Source organism: Phodopus roborovskii, unplaced genomic scaffold (assembly GCF_943737965.1).
Source record: "Phodopus roborovskii unplaced genomic scaffold, PHOROB, whole genome shotgun sequence".
NCBI lineage: Eukaryota > Metazoa > Chordata > Mammalia > Rodentia > Cricetidae > Phodopus > Phodopus roborovskii.
In genome coordinates, this window is record NW_026126482.1 from 12,997,496 (window position 1) to 13,023,278 (window position 25,783).

Consider the following 25,783-nt stretch of genomic DNA (forward strand, 5'->3'; position numbering starts at 1 on the left):
AGTCATGGTGCCTGTGGCCTGTCACCTCCAGGGGAAATAGGGCCCCTGAAGGCCCACAGTCCTGCGGACAATTTCTAAAGATCTCCTGGGCCAGGCGCCTGCATGGGACAAGAGCCGCAGGTGGAGGCCAAGGGGGAGCATCCCGCAGGTGGCGGCTCTCAGCCACAGCCAGGTGGGCGTGTCAGGCCCCGCCCCGTGCTCTGGTCTTGGGGAGGGTGGGACGAACGGAAGCCCCGCCCTCCCCGCGCTCTTGGTCGGAGCCGGTGCGGGAGCGGAGGCGCGCGGAGCCGGCAGGAGCACGCGGGAGCGCGGCCCCGCAGCGGCCCGGCCCGAGGGAGCAGCACGCAAGAGCAGAGCGGCCTGGCGACCCCCGCCCCAGCAAGGACCCCGCCCCAGCGCAACGCGGCCTTGAGAGCGGACTCCGGCCCCGGAGCGCGGCCTCGCCCGCCTAGCTCGCCCGGGTCCCCGGGCTGCGGGCATGGACAGCGCCCGCTCGCCCTGTGAGTATCGAGCCCTCCCGCCCGCCGCCTTTGTGTGCGCGCTGCGCCGCCGCAGCCCCCTCCCCGCGCGCCCCGGGCCCGCGTCCTTTGTGGAGCCGGCTCTTAGCGGGTGCTTCCCCCTGCTCCGGGCCTCCCTGTCCCCTCTGCAGCCGCCCGCGGGGCAGCCTAGCAGGGTCTCTCCCGGGCTGGCCTTGACCCCTTTCTCCAGCCTCTGTAGGTAGCCCTTCTGTAGCTCCCGTGGGCCCGCAGGGACACCTAGCAGGTCGTCCCTCCTGGAGTCCCCAGGATAGCTGGAGACAGGCCGTGTTCGCGGCTCGGGGCTGAGAAGAGCAGGGTATCCCTTTGCCATCCACGTCTTGGGGTCCGGTCTGCAGTCCCTCTCCCCGGAGCCCGCGGGGGACCGCCCGGCAGGCCACTTCTGCGGCGGGCTGGGCAGGGCGCGGGCCCAGGGGCGGCGCTGTCTCATCCCGCGGCCCAGGCAGGTGCGGCGGGGCTGGCGCTCACGCGGGGCCCGTGTGTCCTTGGCCCGCAGAGATGGACCACGATGGCGGCCGCCGAGACGCCCCCGGCGCGCTGATGGAGGCCGGGCGCGGCACGGGGTCGGCGGGCATGGCGGAGCCGCGGACGAGGGCGGCGCGGCTCGGGCCCCAGCGCTTCCTGCGGCGCAGCGTGGTGGAGTCGGACCAGGAGGAGCCGCCGGGCCTGGAGGCAGCCGAGACGCCGAGCTCGCAGCCCCCACAGCCCCTGCAGCGCCGGGTGCTTCTACTCTGCAAGACGCGCCGCCTCATCGCGGAGCGCGCCCGGGGCCGCCCCGCCGCGCCCGCGCCTGCCGTGCCCGCTGCACCATCCGACTCTCCGGGTGCCCCCTCGGACCCCGGTCCGGAGCGAGCTGCCACGCAGGAGCCCAGCCCGGATCCCACCATCGTCGCAGCTGCAGCGGCAGCCGAGCCAGTCCCCGACCGCGGCCCACGGCAGGAGGAGGCGCCAGCCCCAACCCAGGAGGACGCTGGAGCCACCGAGGCGAAGCCTGAGCCCGGGCGCGCACGCAAGGATGAGCCTGAGGTGGAGGAGGACGATGAGGACGACCTCAAGGCCGTGGCCACCTCCCTGGATGGCCGCTTCCTCAAGTTCGACATTGAGCTGGGCCGAGGCTCCTTCAAGACGGTCTACAAGGGGCTGGACACGGAGACCTGGGTGGAGGTGGCATGGTGTGAACTGCAGGTGAGGGCCTGTGCCCACAGGTGGGCTGCCAGCAAATGCGTCCTTGGGTGTGTCCTTGCTCTTGCGCAGGGCTTTAGGCAGCTCTGGGGATGGTGGTGGCTGGTATGTGTCACCCTCCGTGTGGGTACCGGCAGGACATATGCCGTATGTACGGATACCCTGTTGGTGCTGTTGCTGGACCTGTGCACAGGTTGAGGCTTGTCATCTTGGAGGTCAAGGCTGGCTGTGTGCTATGCCCAATTGTGCCCTCAGTGACAGAGGCACTGGAGTGGGCAATGGAGGTTCGTTCTGTCAGCCCCTGCCCCTCGTAGGTCCTCAGAACCCACTTTTATTGACTCAGTAGAAACTGAAGGTAGGGAGACAGAAGGCTGTGCCTGGGCTCTTTTCTAGGTGGTGTGGAAGCTCTCGGCTGTCCTCAAATTAGCATCTTCCTGTGCCCTGTAAGATGTAGGTGTGATAGCTGCAGATGTCTGCAAGGGCTTCCTCTGACTCAGGAGTGATGCTTGGTGGGCCCTTGGGGCCCTGCTGGCTAAGGCCTAGAAGCCCTGTCAATATCCTCCTTGTGTTCCAAGAGCCTGGTTTGTTCACAATTTAGATGTGTGAGTGAAAACCATGAAAAATGCCTGCTTCCTTCTATCTCTACCTCTGGTTCTGTCTCTTTTCCCCTTTCATTTTGGAAGCAGAGGCTCAGCATGCATTTTTCATAACCTTGCCCTCACGTTAGCTGTGTCAGCCCTGGCCCTGAAGATTATATAAACCGCAACCCTAGCCGTTCTGGGGCCAGTCTTGGAAGAGGAGGCAGCTCCTGTCACAAGGGGTGTTTACAGGCCCTCCCTTTCTGGGAGGGAGGGGCAGCTGTCAGGCAGGGGCCATCAGGGAGAGTGCTGGCTGGAGGTGTAAGCCTACCCTGCTGGCCTGTAAAGTTAGCTGGCCTTCCAGGGCTGATGTATCCCGGGCCAGCCTGGGTGAACTGTGTGCCAGGCTGCCATCCACTGCGGGATGCCTGCACTTTTGGCCCAGAAATGGGATCCAGGTGCCGTGTTCTCAGCACCTGCAGGGTGCTCTGCGTGTGTGCACAAGCTGGGCTCATTTCAGAGGTGTTGACTTGTCATCAGCCATTCTGAGACAGGGAGCTTCAAAGGCCTGATCTCCTCACTGCCCTTTGGTTGTTATGAAAATACTGCTGCATGACAGGGTCAGTGGTGGCCTCTGGCGACTTTCAGCAGGAGTTGAGTTTCTCCCTCATGGTTCCTATGAGAATCACGCCCATCTTTTGCCTGACATGTCCTAGACCTTGCAGAGAGGCAGCCTTGATGGTACGGATTGTGTGTGAATGGTGGGGAGCAAGGACTATGGCCCAGCATCCCGGAGTGTGCCTAGGGCCCCTGCTACCTGAAGAGGCTCAGAGGAGAGGAACCGGGGAGGGGAGATGATCCCCCCTTCTGGAGAATGGCACGATTCTTGGCTCCCCACTTTCCTGCTCCTGCCAGATGACCAGTGTGGCTCTCTGAGCACCTGCTGGTGCTGCTACTATGGAATGTCACTGAGGTAGAGGACAGAGCAGGGGTGCTGGATGTGACACAGACTTCAGTAGTTCAAGCCTGCCTATCTGGCTGAGATGTTGCAGAGGCCTAGGACGCTTGTTAATTCACCTTCCCTTTAAGGCAAGACAAGTCAGTCTGACCTTGTGGCCTGAACAGCAGAGGGTGGGACCTGGCCTGTGGCCAGGGATCTAGGTAAAAATGGGGTAGCTTCTGGGTTTTAGTGTTGTTCCTTGCTTGGGGAGTCTGGACCCCCTCCTCCCAGTAGGCAGGGAAAGTATCCTCACACCTCCTTCAGTGAGAGGTACTGTTTATGTTTGGCTCAGGCTGCAATATGGGGTTACCTTCCTCTATCTGGCCAACCCTGGGAAAGTTCACATGACAGGGCTCTGAACCATCGTAGAGCTCTCCAGGTGTGAGCTTTCACATCACAAGTCATATTGGTGATGGGACAATTGAGTGACTGCTTGAAACCAGCCAGGATGTGACTGGATGTTGCAGGATCTGGGAGGGTGCCAGAAGCCTGACTGGGCCATGGGATAAGCCCACCCTGTGTGGTATCGTGGGCTGAGGAGATAGTGGGGCAGCAGGGATTCTATAGATACCCAGATCAGGAGAGGGGACCCAGAGTCCTTGTCCTGGGTGGGGATGGGATCCCCACCCATCATATTCAGAGGACCCCAGCAGGTTATGGGCTGTAAGTTTCCTGGCTTTGTACCCACCATGTCCTGCTTTCTTCCTGAACCTCTGAAGTCTCCAGTGTTTGCAACTGTTGGGGAGGGTTCCTGGATTCTGGGTGGCATGGTCAAGGGAGGGTTTGCCAGGACTTGGTTTTCCTTTGTTTTCCTCCAGGGAGGTTAGCCTCCACTACCCTCTCTGGACACCCAGAGGGCTTTGGTCTGTTTACTCAGGTGCCTGTTGAGTGGCTGCTTCCTCTGCTCACCCTTGGTGGTGGCCTAGAGTGGCCTCCACAGTGGTAAACTGCTTGAAGTCTCTTCCCAGGCTTCCGTGCCAAGGGATGGAGCCAGCACAGTCACAGGCCTTGTGAGGAGCTTAGAGGACACTGGGTTCCCTTTAGTGACCGTGTTGAGAGATGTGACAGGGAGAGCGGTGTGTGCTTGTTCCACATCAAGGGCGGAAAGATGGCCGGCCTTCTCAACTGTAGACGTGCTCAGCTGGAGTTTGAATTGTTTGTTTTTTTAAAACTGGGGGTGAGAGCCATTTAAAAATATTTCATCCCTTGCTTGGTGGTGGCATATGCCTTTAATCCCAGCACTGGGGAGGCAGAGGCAGGCATATCTCTGTGAGTTCAAGACCAGCCTGGTCTACAGAGCTAGTTCTAGGACAGGCTCCAAAGCTACAGAGAAACCCTATCGAAAAACAAACATTTCATCCCATGTCTATCCTTTGAGTGCACTCTTGCTCCTGCTAGCAGAGCCCCTTACAGTGGCAACAGAGAAAGCAAAAACATGCCCCAAACCCTCCTTGCTCATCCTTTCTCCCTGCATTCAGGGGACTCAGTGTCCCCTGCTCTGTCTGCTACAGAAGTTCTGCCTTGTGCTGCTATTGCAGGGAGGGAACAGTCTCCCAGGTGGGGCCCTGAGCCAGTTGTGGGTCTATCCGTGAGGTGGAGGTGCTCAGTCCTTGGTCCTCGGCAAGCCTGGCTCACCCATAGCAGAACTGTTTGAGTCCTAAGCAGGAAGTGTGGGGGCGGAGACTGTGAGTCTCAGCCCTGCCTGAGCCTTGCTTGCTAAGCATGGAGGAGACAGCCTCAGGGTCCTCCAGTCTCTAAGTGGGTCCTGCTCCTGTGTTATGGGCCACAGTGCACTTCTAGAAGATCTGTGTGGTCCCACCTCATGCTCTAGCCAGATGACCAATGTCCTCAGTTGCCAGTGCTGGGAGCAGGTGTCACCCAAAGGGTCATCCTATGTGCCGTGTGCCTTGGAAGACAACTCAGGAGCCCCTGAGACTTTTCAAAGGGTTCTCTCTGCCTTCATGGCATCTAGATGAGGCAGAAGTCCCAGGCCCAGGGTGGGGAGAGCCCCAGGATCATGCTGTGATAACCTTGTACAGGAGGCCTAGCTGCTACCCGCTCTCATCCCTGGCCCCATGGTGTGGGGACAGGAGGCAGCGAGCCACAATCCCAGCAGACAGGGGTGCTTGTAGGGAGAGGACACTTTGAGACAGCGTGGCCTGATTTGGCTTGCAGTCACCTGGCCTTCTTCCTCTCCGATTTGTTTTTTAATCCCCTGGAGTGCCTAATTTCGTTTGAAGAGCTATAATTGACAACTGGTCTGTGTTAGCGCTGAACTTACTTCCTTCATGCATGCTGACCGCAGTCTTGGTTTGGTTAATGGGAAAGGTTGGTGGCTGCCTTGAAGGGCCTGTGGGTATGGCTTTTCCATCAGGTGTAGAGATGTGGGCTCTGAATGGCCTGTGGGTATGGCTTTTCCATCAGGTGTAGAGATGTGGGCTCCCACACTTGGGCCTCTCCCCCTAGCCTCACTCCTGAGTGGTATCACGAGGTGTGTGTGTGTGGTGAGCCAAGTGGTCAGCTACGGTGAGTAACAGTCCAGGCTGAGGCTGTCATTCCTGTGGTGTGGGGAGGCCCGGCGCCTGTAGAGGCAGCTGCTTCTACAGATGAGTATAAGCCTGAGGGGGGGTTTCAGAGGCTCAGGCCTTTGGAGGTGCCCAACTGAGTCTGATTTAAGATCAGATTGGCATGTGACTCAGACACAGTGGCTGTTTCTCTTCTCAGTCCCCACTGAGGACCATCTCACACATGAGGGTCAAATGGCACATGCCTTTTGTTTGACCTGCTGTCCTGGAGCTGGTGTTTCCAGCTCTGGTTATCCAGGTGCCTGTGAGGCAGCTAGATCCATATCCCATGGCGTTGGCCTGGAGCCTTCTGTGAAGGTAGCCATATCTCTGTCCATGTTCTGTGTGCATGTTCCTTACATGCACTTGCTGAGCGCTCGCACCTAAAGGTAGTTACTGGGGTAGCAGACAGGCCATATGGGGACTGGGGAGAGGGCACTGAGGGCTGGAGTTCAAGGTGACGTGTGATTGACTGCCTGGGTCCTGAACTGAGAACGGTCACAGAGCCTGGGCGCGGTCAGTGACGGTCAGGCAGGTGACTGCAGGGTTGAGCGACATCTGAGACAAGGGTGGCTCCTGAGTACTTGGCCGTGCAAAGACTAGGCAGGGTTTGAAGCTCTGTGTTTCTGGGTACCAGGTAGGGCAGGGCTCTGTGGATGAGTTGCCGCCCAGAAGAGAATCTCAAGAAAAGGGAAGATGATGGTCTAGTTCTCAACCTATGGGTCATGACCTCCTTGGGCCGGTCACATCAGATAGTTACATTACAATTCATATCAGTAGCAAAATTACAGTTGTGAAGTAGCAATGATATAATTTTATGGTTGGAGTCACTACAACGTGAGGAACTGTATTAAAGGGCCACAGCATAGAAAGGTCGAGAGCCACTGTTCCTAAAGGATCTGGCTGACATTGTAGGCTCTCATGCTCACTGGTCAGATGGACTTTTGTTCAGCCTGACTCCTGGTTCCAGGCCTGGGAGGACCCCAGCGGACAGATTAGCTCATGCGCCCAGGAGACACAGAGACACATCTGCAGATCTGAGAATGCTGTGGTGGGGACTTAGCAGACTTGTGGGAGAGAGAGGGGAATCATTTGGACTGGACAGCTGTGTGAAGGCCCTGAGGCTGGAGCCAGAACGGATGGAGGAGCTCTTGTGTGGATGGTGAGGCAGGCAGGTGGGTGGGCCTCAAGGGCAGCCTGGAGGCATGGTCAGGACTTTTGTCTGGGGTGTTCTGAGCAGAGGAGAGGGCAAGAGTACGTGGCGTGGCGGGGAGCACCCGGGAGAGTAGGGTGGGATGCAGGGTCAGCTCTGGTGCTGTCTTGATTGTGTTGGAGACAGAGTGCACACATTGGAGGCGGAGAAGGTGGGAGTGGAGAGCATGGCAGGGATGGGCCAGCAGGACACAGCACAGAGTTTTGCTGGCAGAACCCGCCTTTGGGAGGTTCAGGTATGTGTAGCCAAGGAGCATGAGGCCTTGAGCTCTAGTGGAGGCCAGGCCAGAAGGAGGTTCCTAGAGCTCCGCCCCAGCCTTGCCTGCCTCCCCCCCCCCCACCCCCCCCCCCCCCCCCCCCGGTCAGGTGCAAGTTCTGTCCATCGAGTCATACAGGAAGGGGGTAGTGCTTCCTTGCTCCATGTGCTAAGTCACAATAAGGAAGTATACTGTGGCCTCTGTTGTCATTTTTGTGTCTTCCATTTCGCCAGCCAGGAATCTAAGACGAGTTCGTAGTCTGAGCAGTGCTGGGCTGTTTGGCCTGTTCAGAGCTGGCTGCTCACCTTCCAGAAAGTTCAGTCTTACTTGTGGTTCTTCTGTGCCCTGTGGGTGTCTCTCAGGGCTTGTGGCTTGGGCCTGGCTTTGAGCCGAGGCTGCAATGTGTCCAATGTGAGTGCACAGGGCCCAGGTTACTGTAGTAATGGAGGAGAACTTGACCTGGTCCAGTGGAGATTCAGGCTGTGTGGTCTCCTTTGTGGTCTACCCTGGGCCAAAGGCCGTGGTGAAACTCTTGTCTCTCTGCAGAGCTGAGATGGATCCTAGGGCATCAGTAAGCGCTGCACCGAGCAGTGGTAGAAAAGGGGGCTTTGGGAGTGCACAGCCAGGTAAGATATGACACCGAAGATTCTGGCCCTATACCCACAGGTGCTGTGTGTATATGGGGGGGGGGCTTGCTGTCTGCTTGGGGCCTGCCACTGAGAGAGCCTTAGTGTTTTTACCTTGGGGTAGGGGGATAATGCTGGCCGTCTGTCAGAAATTGCATCCTGTAGATCATATGGATGGACCTGCAGTGGCCCTCTTCCCACTTGCATAGTAAACAACAGTTTGTAGCTGTCACGATGGATCGAGTTGATCCTGGCAGGGCTGAGCCCCAGTCCCCACCTGGGGGGGGGGTTGGGGGAGCAACAGAGCCTGGGGCACTGGGTTGTACCAACCTCATCATCCAAGTTGCAGATAAGGGCCAGGGCATGAAGCACAGCAGCTGGAGTTTCAAAAGGCAAGTCAGGACCTGGATCTGGCCACTGATATCCCAGGGTTGAAGGCTTTTGCCGAAGAGGCGGGATGGCTGGAAACTCCCTGCTTCCCAGTGTTTTGAAGTTCCAGTTTTGTTCCTGGCTCCCAGACTATTGGATTACCCCTTCCAAGCTAGCGTTCATTAAATATATGGAGCATGTCTTTCTCTGTCCTGCCAGCCAGCTTCCAAATGATACGGAGACATTATTAATTATGAAAGCCTGGCTTTAGCTTAGGCTTGTTCCACTAGCTCTTATAAATTAACCTGCCTCTATTAATCTATGTTTTACTTTCTTTCATTCTGTATGTCCAGCTGCCTCCATGTCTTGTTGGAGGCTCACTGACATAATTCATGCACTTAGGTGACTCTTCCCTGTTCCTCTCTCTGCTTGGAAGTCTTGCCTATACCTCCTGCCTAGCTATTGGCCATTCAAAATTTTTGTTACACCAATCACAGCGATGCATCTTCACACAACAAATATATATTAGAACTGTGGAAAATAATGAAAGAGAAGCAATCAGGATAGTGTGGTATTGGGAGAAGGTAGACAGATCAAAAGAACAGGAGAGAGAGCCTAGAAGAAGACCCACACAAAGAAAGGTGATGCTCTGATAAAGGAGCCCTTTTAATGGAGTAGTGAGAGGCTTTTCAGCAAACGGTGCTGGAGCAGGTAGACCTTCGAACCCAGGGCTGCAGCTCAGCATAGTGTACTTGCTGAGTGAGGCGCTAGAGTTCATCTCAGCTCTGCAGAAAGGACACAAACAAAACAAGACAAAAGGTACAGAAAGAACACATCACGTTTCAATAAACCACACAGGACCCAGAGCACTTGCCCTTCTGAAGACTAGCCTAAAAAGGATCACATCTGAGTCTAAAATGCTCAGAAGCTAGGCAGAAATCCAGGTGACCTTGGTTTTGGCAGTGACCTTTTAATTTAGATGCAGCATCTAAGACACAGCCCATGCCAAATAATTGATAAGCTGGGCTCTGTTAAAATTGGAATCTTGTCTGTGAAAGAGGATGAAGAGAGCAGCCACAGACTGGAATAAAATATTGGCCAATACCTTTGATAAAGGAGCCCAAAACACACAAAGAAGTTTCCAAAACACAGCAGTAAGAAAATAACCAGATTAAAAAAAGAACAATAGCCAGGTGTTGGTGGCGCACTCAGGAGGCAGAGGGAGGCTGGTCTCTGTGAGTTCAAGGCCAGCCTGTTCTATAGAGTGAGTTGCAGGACAGTCAAGGCTACCCAGAAAAACTGTGTCTCAATAAACCGAAAAAAAAAAGTAAATGAATGTAAAGAATTAATAAAAATGGAAAAAGTAGGCTAAAAGGCCTAAATAGACACAACACCTTGCCTGAGCGGGTGTCCATATGACCAATAAGCATGAGATTATGCTTAGCATCGTGCATTGCCAGGGAGATGCAAACTTGAGCCCCAATGAGAACACACCAACTCCTATTATAATGGCCAAAGTCAGAACAGCTGACAACACCAGATGCTAATTAGGACATGGAACAACTGGAGGGCTCCCTCATCACAACTGGAAATGCACAGTGGTGGTCCGGCAGTCTTCCCCTTAGTATTTACTCTGTCTCAAAGCATTGTAAGCCACACACCCACATTAAAAACCTGTTCATCAGTGTTGGCAATAGCTTCATTTGTTAGTGTTAAAACACAGAAGCACCCAAGACATTCTTCAGTGGATGAGTGGCTTTTGTGGTACATCCAGAAAACGGAGTATTACTTCACTAAAAAAAACAGAGCTGTCAAGCTGTAAAAGACAGGGGAGAATCCTAAAGGTACATGGGTAATGAAGGAACTGCCCCGTGCTGAGTACACCACACCAGTGTGCTAAATGAAACAGCTGCGTGCATGCTCTAAAAGGCAAAACAAAGGCTGACCAGATGGCTCAGCAGGTGAAGGCATCCAGATATAGGGAGAAAACTGACCCCTGAAGCTTCTGACCTCTGACCTCTTCCCGTGTGCCGCCTCCTAGTAAATAAGTAAATATAATTAAAAAAGTAAACTTAGCCAGGAAGGCAAGTCATGGAGGTAAAATAACGACATAAAGCAGGGATGGAGAGGGGCAGCCAGAACACAGTGAGGCTGTTCTGAGTGACAGGGATGATTGCGGGTGGCTTTCACTTGTCTGAGGGTACAGGGTGTACGGCACTGAGTGAACTGGCAGCCTTGACCGTTGTCCCCAGGGAATAATGACATGTCTATTTTGGCTTGTTGCTTGTAATAAGTGTGCCATACCTGTGGAAATTTTCCAGCACAGGGAACTCTATCCTTCCATAACCCAGAACTTCTCCATGAAACAGGGCTTGTGAAGAGAGAGGAACCCCACTCGACCAAAAATGTCCCAGAAATAAAAAGCCACTTACTATCCAGCAGTCCCAGCTGCCTTGATTGTGTGTTTTACCGTATAGTGGGTTTCATGTATGCACTTGACAGGTGTCAAGTCTCTCTTGATTTGTTGCTGGTGAAGGCTTCTGCTGCTCTGTGGTTCCACTTGGCTCAGGGATGCTGTCCTGGTCCTGAGGAGATGTTTCTAGAGAGTGTAGCTCAGCTCTTCTCTGGGGAGGTAGGGAAGGGCAGGATTGGGCCCCTTGGAACAGCAGGCAGCCCTGGGTTGGGGGGCTCTCTCAAGCAGCTGTGACCCTCACCCTGGTGTTTGAGGGCCAGCTCTGTCCTAAGAGGCTCTGGACATCAATGTTGTGATAGCCAGGGTCACGGTCCCCAGCGGAGGTAGACGGGAGAGTCTCAGTGCCTACAGCCTTAGAAGCTTTGCTCAGGGTGGCTCCAGGGGTTTCGTCAGCAGGAAGCCCTTGGCCCAAGCCTCTGCCCTACAGGACCTGGACATATCAACTAGGCTGAGTATGGTCACAGACAGGAAGGAAAGGGAAGAGGCTTGAGTTTGGTGAGAACTTCCTTGGGTGCTGAGACCCACCTATGAACCCATCTATCATGAAAACTATTTTCAGAGACAAGAAAGGCTCAGCTGGAAGGATCCTGTGAAAGGTCATTTGGCAGAGCAGTTGGATGGTAGTATCTCTGTTGCTTGGATGTCTTGCATGTGTTCAAAGTGTGGCTGCAGAGAGGCCTGGGAGGTGTTGGGTCAGCCAGACATTCCTTTAAAATGCCTACAGTGCTGTGAAGTGCTGGGCCCAATGGGGGAGTGTGGCTTGTCTCCAGCTTTCCTCTCTGCAGGGTGTCCTGTGGCCAGGGCAGGGAGGTATGCACTGGTGGAGGGGGCTGGCATTGGAGGTATTCTCATGATAGTTCCCTGCATTTCTGCAAGTGTGGCTTGTCCTGAAGCTAGATGTGGCAAGCTGGTCTTGGCCCTGTGACCCCTGTGTGTCTCAGGCCAGATGTCCTGAAAGGACCACCTCCCTCCCTCCGTCCCTTCCTCCCTCTCTCCCCTGTCCCTTCGTGTGCCTGGCTCCCAGTGTGTGCTTGTGAAAGGGCTGGGAAGACTTTCAACTGTGAGCCACCCTCATGCCAATCCTAGGTCATGCCCAGAATTGGAAAGCTAGAGATAGCCATATTAAGAGCCCCAGGGGCAGCTCGTCAGTGTTGGTAGGGGGCATAAGACATTTCTTTTCTCTTTAGCTCTCTTCATCCACATTGACATTTGACCCTATTCATTTTTGGATTGGGGGGAGGGGGAGATTTCTCTGCCTAACAACCCTGGCTGTCTTTGAACTCGGCTTTATAGATCAGGTTGTTCTCGAACTCACAGAGATCCACCTGCCTCTGCCTCCCAAGTTCTGAGATTAAAGCTGTGTGCCACTACACAGGACACTATACCTGGCTTGTCTTTTAATTCTTTTTTGTTTTTGTTTTTTGCTTTTTTTCCAGACAGGGTTTCTCTGTGTAGCTTTAGTATTTTAATTCTTAAAGGAAAACCTTTATAGGTATCTTCTTTGATCTTCCTGGCTGCTGGAGGATCTGTGGCCTTCACTGCTACAGGGGTGTCTGGGAAAGGCTTGATTTGCATAACTGTTTTTGATCTGTAACTTTGAGGCTGAGTACCCTGGATGCCCAGGATGGGGTAGAGGCTGTGGAGTAATTTCTCTTTCTAGGGGAGGGTCGGTGCTGTGTGCAAAGGAGCCCTCATCTGCCCGGGTAGGTCCCACCTGCTAGCTTGCCTGTCTGGCTTTACCCACACCTGTCCCCTGTGGTCATCCGCAGGCACTGAGGCTGCTGGCTCTCCTCCAAGTGCCCTGCTCCTTGCTCTTCACCCCCATCTGTGCCCCATTACAGCCTTTCTCTCCTCCCAGCAGTCCAGTTTCCATTTCCCTCAAACTTTAATGTTTGAAAATCCCTAGCTACTGGCAGAGGGGAGTTAGGAGCTGGGTGCTCGAGTCCCCACCCCGCATTTGTGTGCGCTTTACCTGACCCACTTTGGGTCCCTCCCTGAGTACGTCAGCAAGCATTTTCTGACAGAACAGGGACAGGTCCCCACAGAGCCGCTGCAGGCCACACCCAGGGCCCAGGCGGGTGGGTCTGTTAGATGCAGCTGGTGTGTGGCTTTGTGATTCCCATGATTGTTCTCTCTGGGTTCTCTGTTTGCGCCTGGAACCTCGTCAGTGAGGGAACTGGTGTAGTATTTGTGTGTACATCTATTTTAATCTAGAACAGTGGTTCTCAGCCTTCCTAATTCTGTGATCCTTTAATACAGCTCCTCATGTGGTGACCCCCAACATACAATTATTTTGTTGCTACTTGATAACTGTAATTTTGTCACTGATATGAATTATAGTGTAAATAGTTGATATGCAGGATATCTGATATGCAACCCCCGAGAAAGGGTCATTTGATCCTCAAAGGGTCAAGACGCACAGGTTGCGAACTGCTAGAAAAACCCTTTGCCCCTTTGTATTACCACCAAAACCCTTTGCCCCTTTGTATTACCACCGGTCAGCCTTTCAGTGCTGTCTTCCAAGAGTCTGGGCAGTGGTCTGTATAGAGACTCTGCTGGTTCTGCCTGGCGTTTTCTGCCAGTGGGATTGGATTGTATGTCTCTGGAGCAGCTGCCACGGGATGCTGCACGTGCAGGTCACAGGACTGGCCAAGCTACTGTCCCTGTGGAGACATGAGTACTTCTAGCCCAGAAATAGCTGCGCTGACACTCGTGGACGGCCTGTACTCTGGATACTGAGCAGCTCCCATCAGGGAGGGCTTCCATTTTCCCTTCTGAGGAGGAAGCAGAGGGATGTCAGGATGGTTGTTCAGACTTAATTCAGGCACTTGCCTTGAGCCCAGGACCGTGACGAAGCCTGAAGATACTGAGCAGTAGGCTGCTCTGTCTGGGGCTACTTTGTTCTAAGTTGACTTGTTGCTGCTAGGGACTCCCTAGCCTCCTGGCACTCTGAGCTCCTGGTTAGGAGACCTGGATAAGAGATCCGCCTATCATCATCCTCTGACTATGGGTAGAACCCCTGTGACTTCACAGGATGCCTGGGCCTGCCTGAATCGGGGCAGAGTATGTCTGTGCTGTTCCTCTTCTGTCCTCCCTGGACCCGCTTCTTTGGGATGACACCCTAATAGAGAGTGACGACCAAGAAGGGCTCTCTCTAGGGAAGGGGTATGGTATGGAGCCGACCACCTCCTTCCCTGACCTGATGATGGTTGTCTGATGTCACCCTTGTGGGAAGTCGTTCAGGGCCATGCTTACTGCATCTTTGCTGACATACACAGAGGTCTCACCAACTACCCAGGGCCATCTCCACCCACCCTAGCCCCACCTCCCACCTGATGCTTGTAGAGCAATATGGGCATAGGCCCACTACATTGTCAGTTGTGCCTGGGTCAGCCTTACCTGTTGTCCCCTGCTTAGCCCCTACCTCTGCCCTTCTAACTCACCCAAACATCAGTACTCTTCCAGGCTGGGCCTGGGATTACTGTCTTTGTCTGAGCCTGAGACACTAGGAGAGTCTCCTCATGTTTTGGGGATTGGTCTTCACCCGGCTGTGCCCCCGAGAAGGTGGCTAATGTCTAGAGTTTGGGGTGGGGTGCCTCCCAGCGGTTCTCATGCCTTCAAGGTTTCAATGCATCCCCTGTTCTCTTGCCTGGGCCGAACCCTTGGACTCCATTACCCCACTTTGGCAGCAGGGTTTGTGCTTCTGGCAGTCAGGGTGTATTGTAGGGGGCCATGCCATCTTTACATCACCAGACCATTTTGTTGGGCCAATTAGCAGTGAGCTGCCAGCATTGCTTCGGACAGGCCTGGGTGTTTCTCTTCCTTAACAGTTAGTTTCAGCAGAGGAGAGAATTTGGCCTTTTTGGAAGAAGGGTGGGAAACACAGCTGTGGAGGGAAGTGAGGAGGGACCAGGGTGTATGTCACTGTCCCCTTCATTTTTGGGGTAGGGTTTTAGAAACCGTGTGATCCCCAAGCCTTTGGCACAATGTCAGGGGCTGGCCAAGTGCCAGAGCTGACAGGTCATTGCTGAGTGAGGTTGCTTTAGCTCCTGGGGCTACGGGGCTAAGAGAACATGCTGAGAACTCCTGCATCCATGTGGGCAGCTTTGTCCCCAGAAAGCCAAGGCCGACTAATGCTGTGCTTGGAGGGGGAAGTCCCCTTTCTGCTTGCTGGCCTGCTGGCCTGACTCTGAGGGTGTGGTAGGTGCTGCGTGTGGGCCTCTGTCCCAGGAGTGGAGGTGATACTGCATTTGTAGGTAGTTTCATGTGGACAAGTTAAGGTAGTGAAAGGGTGGGTACAGGGAGGTATCATTCACTGTGCTAGCGTCAGGGGTTTGACATTTGTCCTAGGGTTTCTGTACCATCTGCCCATCTTTGTGATGGCCCACAGCCTAGCCCATCTAAAGTGAAAGTTCAAGGAGAAAGTGAATGGTAGGGTAGGGGCTAGGTCTGTAGTTCATTTGGCAGAGTGTTTGCTAGCATGAGTGGAGTCCTGGGCGCATTTCCCTAGCATGGAATAGACAGGGCGTGGTGTGTATACTTGTAATCCTAGCACCCAAGAAGTGGAAGCAGGTGGATCAGAAGGTCAAGGTCATTCTTGGCTACATGATGAGTATGAGGCCAACCTTGGATACACAAGACCCTGTGCCTGCCTCCCCCCCACAAAAAAAAGTGTCCCTGGGGTGGTCTTCCCTAGAAGAAAAAGGGCACCTGTAATAACAGATTGGGGAGCCAGTGCTGCAGGGACCTTTGGGGGAGCGCTCCCTCTGAGGGCTCTCTGCAGGGTGGCTCCTGCCCTTGTCACTTCCCTTCTGTAGCAGAACTCATTCGAGCAGGGCCAGGGTACCTGCCCAGCTGGCCGATAGCCCTGACTATCTTAACTTGGTAACTAGGACCTAAGCCCCAGGTGAGATGCTGGCTGAGGCCCAGACTCAGCACCTGTTTGAGTCCCCCCTTCTCCACCAAGTGGCTGCCTGCATCTCTGTGTTTACTGAGCCCCTTCCCCAGCTCCACCTCCCCTCGCTCTAGGAAGAGCCTGTGAGGTTCATTTCTGGCCTGTCTGAAATGGTCTGTCAGCCTCTGTAAATATTTGATGACCGCTGTGATAGAAAGACAAAGACCTGCTCTGTTCCCTGTAGGGGAGTGAGATGGTGACATTGGAACGTTCCAGTCCCACTGGCAGCTTCCCTGATGGCTGGCGGAAGGCTTTCAGGCAGGTTCTTTGTGTCTGTTTCCCCCAGGCCAGAGAAGAGCCCTTCTGCCTGCCAGGGTGAACTGTGGCGGCTGCCAGCTTCCCACCTGGAGAGCTGGCCGAGTGGTGAGGGTCTGAGTCTGGCTCAGGGTCTCATCCTTCTGACTGTACCTGCCTTGGCCACAGGGTCAGGCTTAGGAAAGTGGCGACCCGAGCACCGCAAAGCGTGGCCTGCTGTGCAGCTGTGTGTGTGGACAATCCTGCTTGGGCATATGTGCACACATGTGTACATACATGTTCTGCTTAGCTTCCTTGGGGCTAAGTCCTGACTTGGGGTGCTTCTGTGGTAATGAGGAGACCTTTGCAGAAGCTTTATGGAGGGGCCACCTGTCCCGTGGGCTCAGGGGACGCTCTGTATTTGGGAGGAGCAGGAACTACTTGGGGGCCCTGGGGCTCTGTGATGGGAGGGTGAGTATTTGCACGGCTGACAGCCTTTAGACAAAAGCCTCTGCGTATTTTCTCTCATCTGCGGGTGGGTCTTTGGCAGGCTTCCTGGTGGAGGCTGAATCACAAGGGTCAAAGCTGTGATTGTGAACGGTCACTGCAGCCCGCATGTCCGTCCTCCCTGCTCAGCAGCAAGACTTTCCGGGGTTTGGGGACATCAAGGTGCGCTCAAGCTGTTTTTGGCAGACACTCACAGTTGGAGGAGGTGGTGTTGGGGCTCATGGTGGAGGCAGTTCTTGGCTGGCCCTATGGGGACTATGCCCTTGTCCCCAAGCACCATGTCTGATGGCATTTGCCAGGTGTCCAGGCTGGTGTTCTGATGGCAGGTGTCAGGGCCATGTCCTGGTGCACAGTGCTAGAGTAGGGGCTGAGGGTCCCGTCTTCCCAGCCTGGTCATGGCAGCAGTGTCCCTGGTGGGTAGGTGGTGGGTTCAGGGCTTCCATCTGATTCGGATTGGGAGCCTAGAGAGTCCTTTGCTAACTTAGCTGCCGGAGGATTCAGGGCTCTACATAAATGCACAGGAAGTCTCATTTGCCCAGCAAGTATGTGGGAAGCACCAGAGGCCTGGCACAGGGAAGGTCCAAGAGCAAGGCAGCCTCCCAGAAGGCGGGTAGGTAACTTCCCCGAGCCTTAGGTCACAGTGTAGTGGAGAAGATGATGATGGGTGATGGCCATGTGCTCTGTCATATGGCTGGGAGTTGCAGCATGGCAGGGCCCAGAGAGCACCTGTCAGGTATGCTTGGCCAGTGTAGCAGGGCTGCAGGGCTGAGGAGCTGGCCGGCTTAGCCTACCTACCTTCCCTCTAGCTCTCCTAGAGCTGCAGAGCTGTGGTCAGAGCAGGTCAGGACAGGTTAGGCCAGGCTTGGTGGATCAGGGAGCACGGCTATCTAAGAGAAGACTGACCTGCTAGGCTGCAGTCTGAAGTGTGCTAACAGGTATGTTGTGCTGGTCTTTCCATCCTCAAATCCTGGCTCCCTCATGCTACTTGGTCATCCGATCAGCACTGAGCTGATTCCCCATGGCTTCCTTAGCAGATCATTTATACCAGTGTTTAGGGGATAGATACAAGCCGTGGTTGAAGAACTCTTTCCAGGGTCAGGGGCTCTCAGCATGTTGTGCAGGCTAGCCACTGCACCCTTTGGCCTCGCTGGGGCTGGCGGGGGCGGGGTGCAGCTGTGATGACTATGGGGAGAGTGGAGCCCTGTGTTAGAAGGATGAATGACTGTGATGCACCAAGGCTGACATTCGGGTTCTACCTTTGTCTCTGAGGGCCAGCCTCCTCTGTATCCTCCAGCTCCCTTTCCATATAATGTTCCCTTGACTTCCTCTCTGACCCCTTCAGTTACGGAGTCCTGGCCTCTCCCACCCCATCAGACCTGCTGACTCCCCTCCCCCTCTATTCCCTAACTTCTCTGTCCCTCCCTAGCCTCCTCTCTGTTCCTCTGGCCCTCCCTGTGGCCTGTCTGGAGCCTGGTCTCCATAGCAACAGTTGCTGCTGTGGAAGCTGGCGCCCGCTGAGTCTCATCCCGTGGGGAGGTATTTTTGGCACTGCTGAGGGATTTTATTTTATCTTTGGTGTTGACTTTTACTCTGAGTGGCACAGAGCTGGGGTAGTGCTGGAGGCATCCTGATTTTGGGGCACCTGCCCGTGTGTGTGTGTGTGTGTGTGTGTGTGTGTGTGTGTGTGTGTGTGTGTGGGCGCGCGCGCGTGTGTCTCTGTGTGTCTGTGTGTGTGAGTGCGTGCGTGTGTGTGTGTCTCTGTGTGTCTGTGTGTGTGAGTGCGTGCGTGTGTGTGCGTGTGTGTGTCTGTCTGTGTGTGTGTGTCTGTCTGTGTGTGTCTGTGTCTGTGTGATACCTGTGAGGGCCTGGCCTCCAAGGTTGATATGGGTATGTTTTGGAAAGCAGGCCTTGGGCCCTGGATATGTCAGAGGACCTGGGTGTGTGTTGGTGGAAAGAGGCACCAGGGTGGGTCTGAACCCTGGAGCATGGCCCATTTCACAGATAAGGACAGGGGCGGGCGCTGTGAAGAATGGCGTCCTGCGGGGAAGGCAGGTCTCAGCTGCTCTCATGCCGCCCTGTTCTTTTGCAGTGCTTCTGTAGGCATACTCTGTGTGCTGCTGCCGTTTGCCCCCTACCAGGTCATTTCTGCACATGCTCCTTTGAGGTCCTGGTATTGGTGTAGTTTTGACAGGTGAACCAAGGAGAGAAGGGATGTCATGGGGTGCCTTTGAGCCACCAGCAAGTGCCTGAGTGTATATGGGTCAGTGGACCTGGGGACCCTCCAACCTCCATGTGCCCTGGCCTGGGACACTCAGGGCACAGTGAGACCACCTTGGTTCCTCTCCTCATCTGAGGTGCTAGGGACCGCTCAGCGTTGGTTTGTGGTTCATTGTGAGGATGATGGCCTTGTGGCTGATGAGGAATAGGTGACATGTCCTACAAGGTCCTAGGTGGATGCATGCCTGCCCACCCTCAAGTAGCTGGCCCCAGTCATAGTCCACTATGCTGCTTTGCCCTGTGGTGTGCCCCTGGATGGAAGGTGTACACAAGGGGCTGTACCTCCTGGAGAGACATGGAGGCTCTGGATTGGGGCCTCACTTTTCATCTCCTGTCCTCATCTCCCTGGTAGATGTATGTGGCAGCAGTTGGCTGTTGTAGATTCCTGGGATGATAGAGCTGCATCCTGGGGAGATAGAGCTGCATCCTGGGAGGATAGAGCTGCATCCTGGGAGGATAGAGCTGCATCCTGGGGAGATAGAGTTGCATCCTGGGAGGATAGAGCTGCATCCTGGGGAGATAGAGCTGCATCCTGGGAGGATAGAGCTGCATCCTGGGGAGATAGAGCTGCATCCTGGGAGGATAGAGCTGCATCCTGGGGAGATAGAGCTGCATCCTGGGGGAGGGGTTGGGAGCAGCAGTGAGCTGTGTGCTATGGTTGTGTCAGACTTAGGAAAGGCGAGGAGGCTCATAGGCTTCTCTGTCTCTTTTTTTCCTGGAATGAAGGCCATAGAGATGTTCACAGTGCCAACTCAACCTTTTTCTAGTTCCTCCCTAGACCTGAGAGGCTGTCCATACATGGATTGTCCAAATCAGGAAGACTAGTCAAATGAGGAGCTAATTGAGGACTTGGGCCACAAGTTGCTGAGGGCAGCCTCAAGCAAATCAGGAAATAGAAGTATCTAACAGAGCTCACATTCACCCCTTGTTGGCAGCCAGGGCCTGTAGAACTTTATCTTGTGCTAAGACCCTTAGCTCAGGTAATGCCCCCTGGTAGCAGAGTGATGGGTTTAGTTTGTCTTTGCCTGCAATCCCTCTATAGGGAGGGGACCCGCAGCTCAGCATCCTCACAGGGCATGTCTCCTGCCTTTCACAACCCATTCAGTCTGAAGCAGGTGCTCAGTTATGCTCATGGCAGATGAGGCCAGCCCCTCCTTTTCAGTTCCTCCAGGAGTAGCCTGACAGGTGGCGGAATCTTTGGGAGAGGCGGTCACGCTTCACAGAAATGGCAATTCTCTCTTCAGTGAGTATATTGGTACAAACCCGAAGCCATTTATAGAGCAGATGCCAAAGGGAGCACTTGAGGAATTAAACTCCATGGTAACCTTGCTGTGGAAATGAAAATAGTCTCGCTGTAAACAGTCCTCTGCTGCCTGGGTCATGGCCCGGGTCCTCACACTCCTGAGGCACCGGAGGGCGCTTGCTCCCCCGCTCACCAGGTGCTGCCTTAGATTTCACCAAACTTTGCAGATGGTAGAGAATTGGTGAGACGTGGGAGAGAAGCCCCGTGCGTTCAGGGAAGCTCGGCTGTGACTTTGCTTTTCTGTGTGAAGCTTGCATTGTACCTTCGTGCATGCCATCTGCTTCCCCATCCGGGGGCATCATGCATTAGATTAGGGTCCCATGGTCCTCTGTCACTTCTCTACTGGGCCCTCCTGGGTGTCTGGTTCATTCTGCTGTTGTATCACTACGGGGACCATTCGCAGGCAAGACACAGAACAGCATGATGGTTTTCCCTGATGAGTCTAGAAGGACAGTCCTAGGCGAGTGAGTGTATGCTTTCTTTGGAGATGTCTTATGTCTTTGCCCAAGCCCCAGCCGCACCCCCACTCCATGCAAGGATGGGAAGTTTTCTCCTGCAGCTGGCATTTTTGTGTTAACATTACCTGATACTTTTTAATTTTCTGAGAAGTACTTTTGAAAACAGTACAGGAAATACATTGTCCTCATTGTCAAAAGTGAGGACTTCCGCCCACGTGTCTGGCCATTGAGCTGGTTCCTCTCCTTGCGGTGTGTACTCTGGGATGTTCACACATGTTTTGTGAGCTGCTCCCACTAACCAGGGTACAACAGCCTGCTTCTGGAGCTTTCCCAGCCTCATCTACCCAAGGCTGCAGCAGCCTGGCTGCAAAATGTGGCCCCTTGAAAATAGCTTTTTTTTCTTTCCAACAGTCTCCAGGGGAAATTTCTAGAGAGCTGCCGGGTATGTGAAGATCTCTTAAATGGAGAAACCGGCCATGAGGCCAGGTCTGTCCCAGGTGGGATGGGGCTGAGCAGCTGCAGGACATGCAGTTGTTACCATAGGTATTGTTTTCCCCACAGTGGAGGATGAACCTGAGCCCAGGTCAGGATGTGCTTGTTCTCATGCCCAATGCCACTTGGAATGTGGACAGACAGATAGATGATGACCTGACTGAACCCTACTGTACTTTGCTGCCAGTGGCCTGCAGAATGTGGTGGGTCATGGTGGCTTCAGGGCCACTCTTGGACTCCTCTCCCTGGAAGCAGACTCTGTAAGAGTCAGCTCCAAGCCTTGGGGACCTCACCTGAGAATAGCCTGGGGTCTTGGTTTATTCCTACCAATGCTGTTGTGCTTAGATCAAGGGATAATGTGCATTGTGGCAGAAGAAGGACCCTTGTGTCCAACCACAGGGTCTGCAGCTAGTGTTTTCTCTCTCTGGACCCCTTGGGTGAAGGTGGAGTGGAGTGAGTGCCTGAAGACCAAGTTTATAAATTCTTTGAAACTACATTTACATATTTATTTATGTATTTTGTGAGTGTGTGTGCACGTGCCATAGCATGTAGGTAGAAGTCAGAGGACAGTTTTCAGGGGTTGATTATAGAGCTAGGGGATTGAAGTCAGGTCACCAGGCTTGGCAACAAGTGACTTTACCTCTCCTTCTCTAATTTTTGCCAAATCTTACCAAAGATTTTTTTTTTTTCCATAAAGGGGAAGCTAACTATGGTTGAGGTGGTGGCGACATAACCTGATGTGTGGGGTGTGAGCCAGACTGCAGCCAGACATGTGCTGTTGTGTGCTGTGTGAGATGTGTTGTAAAGTGGCACAGAGTGGAGACATGTGACATGTGGCATTGATCAAGCTTCTTAAACTGGGTAGATGTGACTTAAACTCATGTAGATGTGACTGACTGGATTGGGAAAAATTTGGCAACAATTAACGTTTTCTGAATATGAAATGAAAAAAATTAATTCAAAACCGAACACATGAGTCCCAGGTGCTCCTGGCAGCCCTTGCCGGTACGTCAAGCAGCTTCGCCCTGCTCAGGGAGGGCTTCATACTGGGGGCTCGAGCAAACCCTGTCTGAAATCCCTTGGTTCAGAACTGTGGTCATGAGCTGCAGAGATTTTCCTGTGGTACAAAGTCTTTTGCTCTCATAGGGACACAGTGTAATGCAGGCTACAGGAGACCTTGTACACACACACACACACACACACACACACACACACACACACACACACCAGGAGACCTTGTCACACACACATACACCAGGAGACCTTGTCTCTCTCTCTCTCTCTAACATACACACACACACACACACACACACACACACACACACACACACACACACAACTAAAAGAAAAAATGCTTTTGTGTTACTGATAAGAGTTTCGCAATAAACTGTTCAGTGAAATTTGACTTCACCAGGGTAGGATTTCCAGCAGTTTTCTGAAAGGGCTTTAAACACACTTCTGCCATGTTGGACTGTGGAGTTATGTGAGTGGCATTCTCAGCATTGACAATTTCAAAATCAAAATGTCTGCTATGAAAAATGCTAAAGATGAGGCTGGGCGTTGGTGGTGCATGCCTTTAATCCCAGCACTTGGGAGGCAGAGGCAGGCAGATCACTGTGAGTTCAAGGACAGCCTGGTCTACAATGTGAGTTCCAGGACAGGCTTCAAAGCTATAGAGAAACCCTGTCCCGAAAAAACAAACAAAAACAAAACAAAGAAAAAAAGAAAACAAAAACAAAAAAATGCTGAAGATGCTCTATCCCATGTAGCATCAAATTTTCAGTCAAAATTTAATTCTGTATGTGAAAATAAACAAGCACCCATCTCAGTATGAAAATCTGCTTTTTTGAATAAATAATATATATGTATATATACACATACATACATGTATACACACTATGTATATAGATATGCCAACCAAAAATTCTGGGACTGTGTATTATATATACATGTTCATGTGGGGGGTACAGGTAATCATGTATTGTCTGCATGTGTATGGGTCAGAGGTCTACATCAGGAGTCTTTCTAAGTCATTCTCATTTTTTGACACAAGGTCATTCACTGAACATGGAGCTCACTGATTTGGGCAGGCTGACCCAGGGAGTTGCCCATCACTGCTTTCCTAGCACAGGGACTACACATATTCATGGCATGCCTGGCTTTTACTTGGGTTCTGGGAATTCTAACTCAAGCCCTCTAGTCTGTGCAGCAGATACCTTGCCAACTAGACCATCTCTCTGGCCTCCAAAGAATTGTTTTAAAATATAGTTTTTATGACTTACCTTTCAGCCAATGTAAAAGATCTGTAGGTCTATCTTACATATCACATTCCTAGAGTTACATACAATTTCTCAGGTGGGAATGGGTTAAGAAGCCCTGGTGTGGTGATGTAACAGCATTAGTGTGAGCTGTGATGTGTGCGTGTGTAAGATAGAATGTGGGATGCAGGACAGGTGGGAAGCTGAGGAGGCTCCAGAGTGTACGGCTACCTAGTGTTCTAGAACCTTCTTTTGCAGGTTCTGGGAAATTCCAAGGAGAGGAGTCTGGGGTCTAGGTGCTGACTCCAAACCTTGCTCATTCTGTGCTTGCCTGAGGGTATGCAGGGAGGGGGCTACTCCACAGTTTTTCTCAATCACCCACCCACTCACTTTCTTATTCTCCATCACCCACATACTCATTCACTACTCGTCACTCATTGGTTTACTGTTCATTCACTCATTCGTTCATTCCTCACTTACCTGCTCTGCTGGTTCATTTACATATTTCCTTCAGTCATTCATTCCCTTGTTCTGCATTCATTTCCTCAGCCACGTTGGCATTGCTTCCCGTCTCCTTTCTGCCCATTGTCTCTTCCATCGTGCCTTCATCTTCACTGGATCATTCACTCACGGTTTCTTCATTCACTGACTCATGTTTATTCTCGTGCTTCACTTGTGAGAGGTAGGGAATGAGGAAATGGAAAGATCTTGGACTCTTCTTCCTGGGTCCATGCGTGTGTCAGAGTGAAGTCAACAGCTAGGATAAAGAAAGGTTCTTTCTCTTCATTCTTTCACTGGGCTTGGTGTGGCCCTCCTCCTCTCTAACGGGTCTTACTGATTGGGGATGGCCCCAGAAGTATCGGGTCCCAGAGAGTCTGCCCTGTACTGACAGCGTGGACAGTGTGCCCTGTCTGTAAGGCTGCTACACTCTGTTTTGTACGTGCTGCTGATGGCCCCTGGCTGTGACATTTCTACCAGGAATACCGCTCCGAGCCTCAGAATGTGGTGCACACAGAGCTCTGGACTGTATCTTGTTACACGTGTGGTGCAGCCCGCTGGGGTGAGTTTGTAGGGAGGGGCTCAGGTTCTGACCTGACACCTGCTGTTGAGCCTGTCTGAATCTTGTTTCTCTAAGTGGGACCAGCATCAGCTTGCACATAGGGCCAAGCCCTAAGGCCAGAGTTCCTATCTCCAGGTCACTTTGTGGGCCTAGTGCATGCATGGTTGTCCCATCATGCATGACCTTAAATAACTGTCTAATCTGAGAGACAACTAAGCCACAGGTGAAGGGACATTGAGTTTTCCAACATGCAGTCATGGCATAGTTGGACGGAAAGTTTTGCTCCTGGGCATCAGCATGTGACTTGTCCTAGCGGAAGGAGGAGCAGCGCTTCGCGGAGTCTCAGGTCCAGGAGATAGAGGTGGGGGGGGGGGTCTGTTGTCACTCAGGTACCAACCTCCTTCCAGGAAGGGGACATCGGTAGAGCCCATCTCTGCATCTCAAGGAGGGAACCATGCTCTAGCTTTCCAGAGATGACTGGAGCAACACGGATGTCTATGTTTCTGCTGTGGATGCACGCTCCCAGGGGAAGGCAGCTGCTAAAGCCGGACTGTTTAGTACGCCAGGGTAATTGGCTGGTGGCTGTGAGAGGCAGGGCTGATTTCATCTGTCGTCTCATCTCATTCATTGTGTCTGTGCAATTTGGGGGTCATTATGTCATCACATGCTTGCACATGCTCGCGGCGGCAATCTTCACAGCCACTTTGTCTTTTCAGGCCTGGGTGCCCTTTAATTAGACAAGCAGTTTTTGGGGCGTTGGGCTCCAGGAAGTTTTGAGTTTGCACTTAGTTTGTTGTGCATCTATCATTATGTTTTTTTGTTTTTGTATTTTTGCAGTTATACTGGGGATTACACTGCATTTCCAGAACCTCCTAAGACTTGGTATAGATTCATACTTTCTGGGAACCTCCCAGGCTCTTGGGGATATTGTTGGGTAATTTAATTTGCCATGCGTTTTTTAGTTTTTCAAGATAGGGTTTCTCTGTGTAGCCCTGGCTGTCCTGGAACTTGCTCTGTAGACCAGGCTGTCTGCTCTCAATCTCACAGAGATCCACCTGCCTCTGCCTCTCTAGTGATGGGATTAAGGGCATGTGCCACTAGCATGTGTTTTTTTTTAAAATGTGTGCACTTGTATGCACATACAAGTGTGTGCGCATGTGAGTACATGCATGTGGAAGCCGGAAGTTAACCGTAGGCCTCATTCCTGGGCCCCTCAGGAGCCATCTTGGTATGTGTGTGTTGTACATGTGTATGTGTGCCGGCGTGTGTGTCGTGTGCTGTGTCTGCAGGCAGAGGCCAGATGAGGATGTCTGGTACTCTCCTGTCACTCTCTTTCTTGTTCTCTTCAGACAGTCTCACTCAGCCTGGAGCTAGGCTGGCAGCCAGTGAGCCCCAGTGACCCTCCTGTCTCTGCCCTTCGTGGCACTAGATCCAGGCATGTCC

The 25,783-nt window shown here is 53.1% G+C and overlaps 1 protein-coding gene across 1 annotated transcript in view; it reads left to right on the top strand.

Annotated features, from left to right (window-relative positions):
• Nucleotides 1-361: 361 nt before the first annotated feature.
• Nucleotides 362-25,783, top strand: part of Wnk2 (WNK lysine deficient protein kinase 2) — a 102,852-nt gene continuing 77,430 nt past the window's right edge. Inside the window, exons 1-2 of the mRNA XM_051194315.1 lie at nt 362-500; nt 1,033-1,721. Of these exons, the coding sequence (XP_051050272.1) occupies nt 1,035-1,721 (687 nt within the window). The 5' untranslated portion in view covers nt 362-500; nt 1,033-1,034. The remainder of the gene's footprint in view (nt 501-1,032; nt 1,722-25,783) is intronic.